At 44.5% G+C, this 12484-nt stretch overlaps 1 protein-coding gene and 1 non-coding gene across 3 annotated transcripts in view; one reads left to right on the top strand and one right to left on the bottom strand.

The window, feature by feature from the left end:
• The window catches only part of Dsp (desmoplakin), a 48061-nt gene extending 43126 nt beyond the window's left edge, over positions 1-4935 (top strand). For both annotated transcript variants that reach the window (XM_087590528.1, NM_001419598.1), the window contains 1 exon segment: positions 1055-4935. In XM_087590528.1, the coding sequence (XP_087446654.1) occupies positions 1055-4288 (3234 nt within the window). In that variant the 3' untranslated portion in view covers positions 4289-4935.
• Positions 4936-10625: 5690 nt separating this feature from the next.
• Positions 10626-10731, bottom strand: LOC120098045 (U6 spliceosomal RNA). The gene has a single exon (XR_015642081.1). It is a non-coding gene; the product is annotated as a U6 spliceosomal RNA (small nuclear RNA).
• Positions 10732-12484: the final 1753 nt, after the last annotated feature.

Here is a 12484-nt window from a genome sequence, read left to right as displayed (position 1 = left end):
TATTTGATCAAAGCTTCACTGTGTCTCCCCGTAACTGACTCCAGATCTAATCTGAACTGTTGTCTCGCTGCTTCCAGAATGCCTAATTTCTCCTGTTTACTGCTCATGCCCTTATTACTTGTCAGATCTCTGCTATGGCTTTAAAATCATCCCAATGCCATCCTCTCTTTGTCACTGCATTGAATACCACGCTGTCGAAACCCCATGCTTGGCCCTACTTTAAAAACTTTAGCATGAGAAAAACATCTAAGATACTTCCCACAAATGTTCTGCTCTTGGCTGGGCTTCCAGTGAGTGCTAGCTAGATCATGTGCTTAGCTTGCCCAAGGTCCTGGGTTCAGTCCCCAACACCACCATTTCAACGTACTAAAACACAAGGTATCCAGTATCCAGTGGTCCCACTACACATCATCTTTAATTCAATTTTTTTCTCAAAAAGTAATAATTTTTTGATTATTTCTTACATGATTTTAAATTTCCACCTCTACTTAGATGTCTTTTCTGCATGCATTACCCTGTTGACTTTTGATTGTGCACCTAACGTTTCTTTCTGTTTGACTCCTTCTAACAAGCCCTAATTTAAAAACGACTTCTAATGTGTTTGACTTCTTTAGACAATATTTGTGTGGGGCTGGGTGGTGTGTGTGTATCTGTATATTTGTATTGCTTTGTTAAATGTGTCAGTAGAGTATGCAGGTGAGATGCAAGTGCAGCAGGGATGGTAACTTGGAAGAAAATTGCTCTCCCTTTTTCAAACTATCATTACTGGTAAAAGTAAGGCAGGTTTACAACTTCTAATTCTGTCTGTGGAAAAGGAACACGAAACAGTAAGTATGACGCCATTTACCAAACTGACAATCTATATTTTCATAATTCTTCCAGTAATGTGTCAGGTAGCAAATGAACAGTATATGTAGGGAAAATACAGACAGGGGAAAATGAGACTATGTTTAAAATATATATGTAGGAAAGGGGGTTAAATTACATTGATCATATGCTAGCATCTAAACAGTATTTTTTTCCCCATTTCTTTCTTTCTTTTTTTGAATTCTAGGCATCTAATAGGATTCAGGAGTCAAAGAGTCAGTGCACTCAAGTCGTTCAGGAGAGAGAGAGCCTGCTGGTGAAGATTAAGGTCCTGGAGCAAGACAAGGCAAGGCTGCAGCGGCTGGAGGACGAGCTGAACCGTGCCAAAGCAACGCTGGAGGCAGAAACCCGGGTGAAACAGCGCCTAGAGTGTGAGAAGCAGCAGATCCAGAACGACCTGAACCAGTGGAAAACTCAATACTCCCGCAAGGAGGAGACCATTAGGAAGATAGAGTCGGAAAGAGAGAAGAGTGAGAGAGAGAAGAACAGTCTTAGGAGTGAGATTGAGAGACTCCAGGCAGAGATCAAGAGGATTGAAGAGAGGTGCAGGCGGAAGCTAGAGGATTCTACCAGGGAGACTCAGTCCCAGCTGGAAACGGAACGCTGCAGGCTTCAGAAGGAGATTGACAAACTCAGGCAGCGCCCCTATGGGTCCCATCGGGAGACCCAGACAGAGTACGAGTGGACCGTTGATTCCTCCAAGCTGGTATTTGACGGACTGAGGAAGAAGGTGACAGCAATGCAGCTCTATGAGTGCCAGTTGATTGACAAGACAACACTGGACAAGCTATTGAAGGGGAAGAAGTCAGTGGAGGAGGTGGCTTCAGAGATCCAGCCTTTCCTGCGGGGTGCGGGGGCCATCGCTGGTGCTTCTGCTTCTCCCAAGGAAAAATACTCTTTGGTGGAGGCCAAGAGAAAGAAATTCATCACCCCAGAATCCACAGTCATGCTTCTGGAGGCCCAGGCGGCCACTGGTGGTATCATCGATCCCCATCGGAATGAGAAGCTCACGGTGGACAATGCCATAGCTCGGGACCTCATTGACTTTGATGACCGCCAACAGATCTACACAGCCGAGAAAGCCATCACTGGTTTTGATGACCCGTTTTCAGGCAAGACCGTATCTGTTTCAGAAGCCATCAAGAAGAATTTGATTGACAGAGAAACCGGAATGCGCCTGCTGGAAGCCCAGCTTGCTTCAGGGGGTGTAGTTGATCCAGTCAACAGTGTCTTTTTGCCAAAAGATGTAGCCTTGGCCCGTGGGCTGATTGATAGGGATTTGTATCGCTCCTTGAATGACCCCCGAGATAGCCAGAAGAACTTCGTGGATCCAATCACCAAGAAGAAGGTCAGCTACATGCAGCTGAGAGAACGGTGCAGAATCGAACCCCACACGGGTCTGCTCCTGCTGTCAGTACAGAAGAGAAGCATGTCCTTCCAAGGAATCAGACAGCCAGTGACCGTCACCGAACTGGTTGATTCTGGCATATTGAGACCATCCACCGTAAATGAACTGGAATCTGGTCAGATTTCTTATGACGAGGTTGGCGAGAGAATTAAGGACTTCCTCCAGGGGTCAAGCTGCATAGCAGGTATTTATAATGAGACCACGAAACAGAAGCTTGGCATCTACGAGGCTATGAAAATTGGCTTAGTTCGACCTGGTACCGCTCTGGAGTTGCTGGAAGCCCAAGCAGCTACTGGTTTTATAGTAGATCCTGTCAGCAATTTAAGGTTACCTGTGGAGGAAGCCTACAAAAGAGGTCTGGTGGGCATTGAGTTCAAAGAGAAGCTTCTCTCTGCAGAACGAGCTGTCACTGGCTATAACGATCCTGAAACCGGAAACATCATCTCTTTGTTCCAAGCGATGAACAAGGAACTCATCGAAAAGGGCCACGGAATTCGCTTACTGGAGGCTCAGATCGCAACCGGCGGTATCATTGATCCAAAGGAGAGTCATCGGTTACCGGTTGACATGGCTTATAAGAGGGGCTATTTTAACGAGGAGCTTAGCGAAATCCTCTCAGACCCAAGTGATGATACCAAAGGCTTTTTCGATCCCAACACTGAAGAAAACCTCACCTATTTGCAACTGAAAGAAAGGTGCATCAAAGATGAGGAGACGGGGCTCTGCCTGCTGCCTCTGAAAGAAAAGAAGAAACAGGTGCAGACTTCACAGAAGAACACCCTCAGAAAGCGGCGGGTGGTAATAGTTGACCCAGAAACCAACAAAGAGATGTCTGTTCAGGAGGCGTACAAGAAAGGCCTTATTGATTATGAAACCTTCAAAGAGCTGTGTGAGCAGGAGTGTGAATGGGAAGAAATAACCATCACGGGTTCGGATGGCTCCACCAGGGTAGTCCTAGTAGACAGGAAGACGGGCAGTCAGTATGACATTCAAGATGCTATTGACAAAGGCCTCGTCGACAGGAAGTTCTTCGATCAATACCGATCCGGCAGCCTCAGCCTCACGCAGTTTGCGGACATGATCTCCTTGAAGAATGGCGTTGGCACCAGCAGCGGCTTGAGCGGGAGTGTCAACGATGATGTGTTTAGCAGCTCTCGACACGAATCCGTGAGTAAGATTTCCACCATATCCAGCGTCAGAAATTTAACCATCCGAAGCAGCTCTCTGTCTGACCCCCTGGAGGAGTCAAGCCCCATTGCGGCCATCTTTGACACAGAAAACCTGGAGAAAATCTCCATTACAGAAGGTATAGAGCGGGGCATTGTGGATAGCATCACTGGTCAGAGGCTTCTGGAAGCTCAGGCCTGCACGGGTGGCATCATCCACCCTACCACCGGTCAGAAGCTGTCCCTTCAAGACGCAGTCTCCCAGGGTCTCATTGACCAAGACATGGCCACCAGGCTGAAGCCCGCCCAGAAGGCCTTCATTGGCTTTGAAGGTGTCAAAGGAAAGAAGAAGATGTCAGCAGCAGAGGCAGTGAAAGAAAAATGGCTGCCCTACGAGGCAGGCCAGCGCTTCCTGGAGTTCCAGTTCCTCACCGGAGGCCTTGTTGACCCGGAAGTACATGGGAGGATCAGCACCGAAGAAGCCATCCGCAAAGGTTTCATCGATGGCCGTGCAGCTCAGAGGTTGCAGGACATCAGCAGCTATGCCAAAATCCTCACCTGCCCCAAAACCAAATTAAAAATCTCCTACAAGGATGCCATGAATCGCTCCATGGTGGAAGACATCACTGGGCTGCGCCTTCTGGAAGCCGCCTCCGTGTCCTCGAAGGGTTTGCCTAGCCCTTATAACATGTCGGCCCCAGGCTCCCGCTCTGGCTCGAGGTCCGGATCTCGCTCAGGCTCCCGCTCTGGTTCCCGTAGTGGGTCTCGAAGAGGAAGCTTCGATGCGACCGGGAATTCCTCCTACTCCTATTCCTATTCATTTAGCAGTAGCTCCATTGGGTACTAGTTGGTCAGAAGTAGTTGCCATGCCTTAGAATCATTTGTATGAATTTCTACTTTATCTTAAAAAAAACAAAGAAAACCTGGTGCCTGAGGTATAGCCGTAGAACCCTCTGTGCTTAAAACATAGCTGCAAGAGAATTCCGATAGTAAAGGTTCGCTTAGCTCTGTAGTTTTCAGCTCAACCAATGGACTTCCATATAGTGAATGAGAAGTGGTGAGGATAGCACACGTTGAATTGGGAATTTACTTCCTCCATATTTTGATCAATTCTCTGTAACTTTTCTTGGCCTATAAGGTCCAATTTCTGTGTCTGGAGATATAAGAGATTACACTGACTACTGGTGTCTTGGTCCTTATGTTGCCTCTCACTTAAATAGTTCCACTTTCTGCCTTAGGAGCAAACTGGCCCCTCCCCACTCCAAGTAGTTTGGCCCAAGTTTCCTTTAGTTTGCGGACATAGATTGAATCACCCATATATTCTTGAATACACTTGTTTGGTTTGGTATTACTCTGACTAGGTTCATAATAGCGCAGTCTTTGCCTTTTGTTAGCCAAGGTTTTCTGTTTATTTGGCTTGTCATTTTCCATGTGCTTTAAAAAGGTGTCTTTATGAAGTTTGCTGTTCTGACAATAAACTTTTAGACTTTGGAAGTTTCTGTGTTTTGATTTATAATGCACTATATATACAAGGACACTTAATTGCTGATTTTTACATATCATAAAATAGGTTTAAACCATTTCCTTACTAACAAACCTAATAAGAAAGCCCATCAAAATATGAGTTCAGGTTTTTATTTTAAGAAGCGATGGTCTTCTACATTTAGTGTTTTTTTCTTTTTTCAACTCAGCTCTTTGGAAAGAAGCTTATGAAAATAGATCATTCTAGAGACTAAAGCCCTGCTCTGTGTCATTCTGGATAATAAGTTTCAGAAGCACCAGCCAACAATTATCATAGTACTAGGGGAAAAAGTAAAATGCCTGAGACTCGTTTCTGGATAGCTTCAAAATGAACCATGTTGCATTTTATTCCCCCCAAAAGGAAAAAACAAAGCTGTTCTTGAATCTATGGAAAGGATCCCTGAAGAGGTCTTGACTCTACACTGAAAAATAAGGAATGGTTTATTCTTCCTCACGGTTTCGGTTCATAATCCTTACCTCCACTGCTTCTAGGTGGATAGTAAGGCAGAAGCTCATGGCAGAGAGATGAGGGGAAATGGGAGGAAGGGACCTGCTCCTGGCAGCCTACTTCCTCAAGGCTCTGCTCCCTAAAATTTTCAAATCTAGATAGCTCTACTATGTGGGGACCAAGACTTCTACACTGAGCCTAAAGAAGACCTGTTTTGCCTGGTGTCCGGCAAGATACTTTGAGAATTCAATAGGATTTACAAGTCCACTGACTGCAAGACATTTGCGGTTTGGGTAGGGACTGTAGACACATAAAACAATCAGTGGGACAATTTGCACCCATCAACAGGAGACACACAGACAGATTGTGTACAGATAAAATACAGAACAGCAAGTAAAGTGCTGAACACGAGGAACAAGGTCAGATATACTTCACGATTGGAGGCTTTTGGTAGCAATTGAAAGTCACCTTTATTTTTAATGAACAGGGTATTTTTCCTTCATAGTAGTTGTCTTTTGTTTTCTTCTCTCTCTCATAGTCCATCTCCTCTTTGTCCCCATCTCCTAATTTAGAGGACTTGAAGTTAATTTTATTCACTAATGAGTTCTATATACCACACCATAGGTCTTAGGTTAGAAAAACAGTATAAAAATAGCCCTTGTAAGTCTAAAAGAAGATGATGCTGGAGGGGAGAGAGGGAAAGAGAAGGAAGGAGGGAGGGGGGTGGAGGAGAGAGAGAGAGAGAGAGAGAGAGAGAACTCAATTCTTGATCACTTCACATACCATGGACCTCTTGCCTCAAACAAATATATTACCCCTGGGTTCTGGAGGCTGGAAGGCCACAATCGAGGTGCTGCAGGGCTGACCTGCTGAAACCATGGCTTGTGGCTGGGCATCTTCATTATGGCATTTATTTTATTGTTATTTGTCTCTCTTACTCCTCCCTGCCCCACCGATTGCTGGTTCCCTCTCTCTCCCAAAACAGCCCTCCCCTTCTCCTTTGTTGGGGAGATGGGGTTTCTCTGTGGAGCACTCCTGGTTCTTCTGGAACTCACTCTGTAGACCAGGCTGGCCTGGAACTCACAGAGATCTGCCTGCCTACGCCTCCCAAGTGCTGAGATTAAAGGCGTGTGCCACCACCGGCCCGGCCCCTTCTGCTTTTATGTCTCGTGAACTCCATCACTCTCCCTCCCTTTAGATCACACCTTCTCTCGATCCTTTCTCTTGTCACATCCACACTTAAATCTGAATTCTGCCTATGAGGAAAACCATGATGTCTTTCTGGATCTGGCTCATTTTGTCTAACAATGGTTTCTAGTTCCATCCGTTTCCGTACCCCTCCGCACATGCCCCAGCTGAGTAAAGTTCCATTGTGTATATTGCCCTGATCTCCTGTATCCACTCATCTATTGATTCCTAGACTGGTTCCGTATCCTAGCTACTGTGAGTAGTGTGCAGCAGTGAGCGTGGTTACAACATTATGTTTGTGGTTAAAAGGATGGGACGCTTTGTGGGTTCGCACGTCATTCTCGCAGAGTCATGCTACCCCCTGTCTCGCTCTGATTTTGTGCTGTGTGAGAGAGGTGTCTTTAATAAAGACAAAAAAAAAATCAATTAAGGACCTCAACTCTACACCTAAGCTCGATTTCATTGCTTTAAAGGCCCCACCTCCAAATCTAGTCACATTGTCACTGTTGAATATGGAAGTTGTGGGAGAACCTACCTCAGCCTGTAATAGAAGCTTGGCATAGAAAGACTAGTGGGGATATGTCAGAGATAGTGCACATCTTAATACGGCCTCCATTAGCCAAACATAGGATGACTCTAGTAGCAACAGAGCAGTGAGTATTCTTTATATGATGAAGTAAATGATGCTAACTTTTAAAGTTCTACCTCTGTTTAATTAAACGGAGTTCATAGTGAAATAAGCCACAGGATGGAAGTGATCAAACAGATTCTTAGCATTAGGTTAAAACAGCAGCCGGTGGGCTGGAGAGATGGAGCACTGACTGCTCTTCCAGAGGTCCTGAGTTCAGTTCCCAGCACCCACATGGTGGCTCACAGCCATCTATAATGGAATCTGATGCCCTCCTCTGGTGTGCGTCTGAAGACAGCTACAGTGTACTCATATACATAAAATAAACAAATCTTTAAAAAACAAAACAAACAAACAAACAGCAAAGACACAGGGTTAGCTGCATAAGTTGAAAGTGTTTGCAGTGCAAGCTTGAAGCCCAGAGTTTGATCATTGGAAGCCATGAAAGAGAGAACTGAGTCCACAGAGTTGTCCTCTGGCCTCCATGCACATGCTGTGGTACTGACTAAAACCGACATGGGGAGAAAACGGCTTCCTACATCTCTTAGGTTACTGTCCAAAGCACGAGCGCCAGCAGGAACCACGGAGGGTTGCTACATTCCAGCCTGCTTTCCATGGCTTGTTTGCTTTTACAATCTTAGACTTTCTACCCAGGCGTGGCACTCCTGGTGTCAATCATTAATCAAGGAAATGCCCCACAGACATGCTCACAAGCCAGCCCCATAGAAACAAATTCTCAGTTGAGATTCCCTTTTCCCAAGTGACTCTTGGTGTCAAGTTGACCAAAGCTAACCAGCACACATTGATAATAAATTATAAAATTGTGGGCTGGGGATTTAGCTCAGTGGTAGAGCGCTTACCTAGGAAGCGCAAGGCCCTGGGTTCGGTCCCCAGCTCCGAAAAAAAAAAAAAAAAAAAAAGAAAAAAAATTATAAAATTGTTTTTTTATTTTTTATTTTTATTTTTTAACATGGGACTGTCCTAGACACAACTCATGCTTGACCTGGGCTGAGTTTTGATGTCTTTCACAAACATGGGGGCTACATAGAAACAGAAATCCAACAATAGTCATCATGGCATCTCCAAAATTGTTCTCACGCTTTCCCTATTGGCACAAACAACAGAAAAAGGAAAGAAACTGTGGGGTTGATAAATAAGGAAGCCAAGATCCATTTCTTTCTTTCTTTCTTTCTTTCTTTCTTTCTTTCTTTCTTTTTTTTTTTTTTTTTTGGTTCTTTTTTTCGGAGCTGGGGATCGAACCCAGGGCCTTGCACTTCCTAGGCAAGCGCTCTACCACTGAGCTAAATCCCCAACCCCCAAGATCCATTTCTTTTCACAAAGTTATTTATTGGAGAGAAAAATCTCACAACCACTAGAGACCATGATCAGGCCTTGGGTAGGACAGCTTTAGGAAAGATAGCTTCAAAATGGAAGAATAAAAAAGGTCTCTCTCATGTACATCGTGGATAGGGAGAAATGAAATAGACAGAGCCCAAACCTCCATCAAGATTCCTCAAATAAAGGAGGTTCTCTGACTTTTAGTTTGGGAGAGTTGGCATGAAGTTCTACATCATATTATTTAATCTGACATAGCCGACATGCCAAGGAGCCAGGTACCGGGTAGAACCATAAACTTACCCTGAAGATATGGGGGTGAGAGAGGGCTAGGTTGGCTTGCTTCCAGCTCATCTGTGTGCTCTAACCCCCACAGCAGGCATTTATCAGCTGCAGCAGGAATTCTGGGAAAGGAGGGAGTGGGGCAGAAAGAGGGTGGGAAAGGGATGCAGCTAGCGGGTCTGTGATCTAACACCTACCACTTGGCTATGAAAATAAGATAAAGAGCAATGACAGCACCAGAGAAGTGTGAATAACGGCTCTGGAACTCAACCCTGGCTGTTTTTTGACTGCTGCTATGCTTTTTCCATAATAGTCATTTTTTATCAGTTAGTGAATAGTTCCTTCTTTTTTCCTTTAAATTAAAAGGTGGGAACTATGCCATTTGCCTTTGGAAATAACCATCAACCAAAGTGTCCCTTTATACTTCTTCCACTGGTAGTAAACGGGGAAGGGAAGCACAGACCTGATATGGAGGCACACAAATACAAGAAAGATTCAGTTCCAGGGATCAAAACAATACAGGGAGGTTAAACACTGAGTCCTGCACTTGGGTAGAAAGCAAAATGCTTAACACTATGTTAACAGAGCTGTGTCAAAGGCACGGGGGAGGGAAGAAGAAGACTTCCACTGGACAAATTCAAACTAACTTGGATAGTAACAGCAATTATAATGACAATGGAATAATAATATCCAATTTTATAACCTAAATTTATCCCCCTTCATTCCCAGTCCCTCCCAGTTCTACAGCGAAATAAGTAACAAAGTGGAGATGTGGACAGGAATGAATCATTTCATTGTTGCTTGTGTATCACTCCAGTAAAACAGCGTTAGAGCTGAGAAAAGACGAGACACACAGATAGTTGGTGTGCCTTTGCACCCGCTGATATCCATGGGACTATTTTTAGGGAAAGAGGCCTTCTGATGGCAGAAGGAAGGACTAAGCTCCATCCCAGAGGGCAACAAGATAGCCCAGTAGGTGGTCCATAAATTGGGCCCCTCATGTCCTTGATTGTCCCAGACCCAGGAGATCCCATATGCTCTGACTGAACAGATGTGATCTGGACCAAAACTCTGCCCATGTCTCAAAGTCCTAAGAGATGGTGGAGGACAGCTGACCACAAACTAATTGTACCAGAGAAAATGGCCACACATACTGCATCATTCTTCACATATGGGAGCCAGGAGAATACAGGACTTAGTCTGCTAGTCCCACATCAAAATTAGAGATGTCAATTCAAAAATAGCAGAATTTGTTAAGAACCGTAAGGCCTGCCGATTGACCAATACAATTCCCAATGTAAAGAAGGAATCTATTGAGAAACGAACTTCACAGGGGTAAAACCAGGAAAATTCGGATACAAATGTTTGCTGGTGTTTATAGATACCTTTTCAAGATGGACTGAGACTTTCTCAACTAAACATGAGACTGTGTGATGGTAACAACACACCATTAAAAGAATTCTTCCCATGGTATGGTTTTTCTATGCTTCTAGGGACAGACGATGGACCTACATTTGTGTCCCAGGTAAGTTAGAGATTAGCTCATATTCTGGAGACTGATTGGAAACTTCATTGTGCTTATAGCTCCCCAGAGTTCAGGACAGGTAGAAAAGATAAATAGAACCCTAAAAGAGGCCTTAACCTTGACCTTAGAGTCTGGATGATTGTACTTCTCTTTTTTTCTTTTCCTCTCTTTCTCTTTCTTTCTTTCTTTCTTTCTTTCTTTCTTTCTTTCTTTCTTCCTTCCTTCCTTCCTTTCTTTCTTTCTTTCTTTCCTTCCTTTTCAATATGGAACACTTCACGAATTTGCGTGTCATCCTTGAAAAGAGCCATGCTAATCTTCTCTGTATCATTCCAATTTTAGTGTATGTGCTGCTAAAGTGAGCACCCCCCTTCATCCTTTATAGAGTACGGAACTCCCATACCAGATGGGACTCACCCCTTTTGAAGTTACGCTTGGCTCACCTACTAACAGAAATTATTACACAATCTTGAGGGTGTCCAATGGGTACACAAAACGTGTTTGGCTTAAACTTCATGCTTTCCATAAAACAGGCCCACCTCCAGAGCATCACCAACTTTAACCCAGAGATTGGGTCCTAATCAAGAGACACTGCCAGGAGTCACTAGAGCCTCACTGAAAGGGTCCCTGAGCTACAGAGTTACAGAGTGTATCCACTGCATACCTGTTTGCAATTGAAGAAGATGCTGGTCAGCAGGAGGAGAATTTAGCCTCAAGGCTCCCTCCTCTCTCCCACCCATTGGCCCCTCCCTACCCATGCACCAGAGACACCACAAAGACATAGCCCTGTGACTTTTTACATGAAGCTTCAGGAAGTCTCATGATTGGACCTTCTAGACATAAGAGAAAGGGGGGGGGGCGGGAGGTGAGAGGCCAAATCTTTTAAGTTCAGACTCCACTTTAGAGAACCTGATCTAAGTTTGAACCCAGGTAAACTAGCAGGCTGATACATAGCATTAGTTTCAAGCTGTCCCCAGCAAAACCCGAGCCTAGCTCCAGACTCTAGGCTAATTTCCAACAAGATCAGCATCTCCAGGTTACACCCCCAACAAGACCAACGTCTCAGGTTATTTCCCCAACAAACTTGTGCTCCCAGGTTATAGCCCACACCCTGCCTAAGGACCACCAATGCAGAGAGGAGCAGAAATTTAGTTTATGATATGACTCGCAGCACCAGACAATTTTGTTAAAGGCCACAGTAGCTTTCCAATTAGATTCTTGCACACTTACTCCCTGCTTGCTGCTTACTATAAAGTCGTGCCCCAATAGATGTTTGGGGCTCCCCCCTCAAACAATGGTGCATTGGAGGGGGCCTGAGCTAGTTCAAACAAAAAGGCCCTATTGTAATTTATATCAGATCAGCTCCTGTCTGTGTTTGGGGGGAATCACTAACATTTCCCTGGCACTCCCTTTTAATAATTAATTATGAATTGGTGGTAGCAGTGACCAGGAGAAATGATAAATCCAGAAGGAAGAAAATTTTACAGGACAACTGGCCTAAGTTCTTCACAAACCTAATAACTCAATTTTAAAAGGAGAGAGGACAGTCTGGTAGCACCAGGCTTTAATAAGCAGGGACATCTCTGGCCTGGTCACCAAAGTGAGTTCCAGGACTAGATAGTGAGACTCTGTCTCAAAGAGGGGAGAGAGTAACCAGAGGGAGAGGGGGAAGAGAGGAGGCTGTTCTAAATTAAGAGATAATAACTAATTATAGTCAATTGTTTAAAACATAATAAATTGCTTTAAGAAGAATTTGGACAGCAGTTTCATGAATTTTCTGTTTGATCATGCATGTTCTGAGGATGTGCATACTAACATTTGGGATAAAGAATCTAGAAGCTATGTAGGTATTTGGAGTAATTGAAAGAGGCAAAACGCTAATGAACTGGAGAAAAGCTACACTGACACTTTCCTGCCGATATAAATAATTTCTCCCAAAATGTCGAAAGAGCCTGGAATGCTGTTCAATGTTAGGACCCAAGTTTAAACCAGCTAAGCAAACTAAGCCGGGTCCGGAAAAGTGAGGAAGACGCCTTTCAAAACTACCGCTTCCGCCCTGCCCGTCGGCTCTTCCCTATAGGTTGGCGCAATCCCTAGGTCCCGCCCACAGCTCCCAGAA

The sequence above is a fragment of the Rattus norvegicus genome, chromosome 17, assembly GCF_021556685.1.
Source record: "Rattus norvegicus strain SHRSP/BbbUtx chromosome 17, alternate assembly SHRSP_T2T, whole genome shotgun sequence".
NCBI classification, from domain to species: domain Eukaryota; kingdom Metazoa; phylum Chordata; class Mammalia; order Rodentia; family Muridae; genus Rattus; species Rattus norvegicus.
The sequence above is the reverse complement of the archived record's forward strand: the minus strand, read 5'-3'. Positions and strand labels throughout refer to the sequence as shown.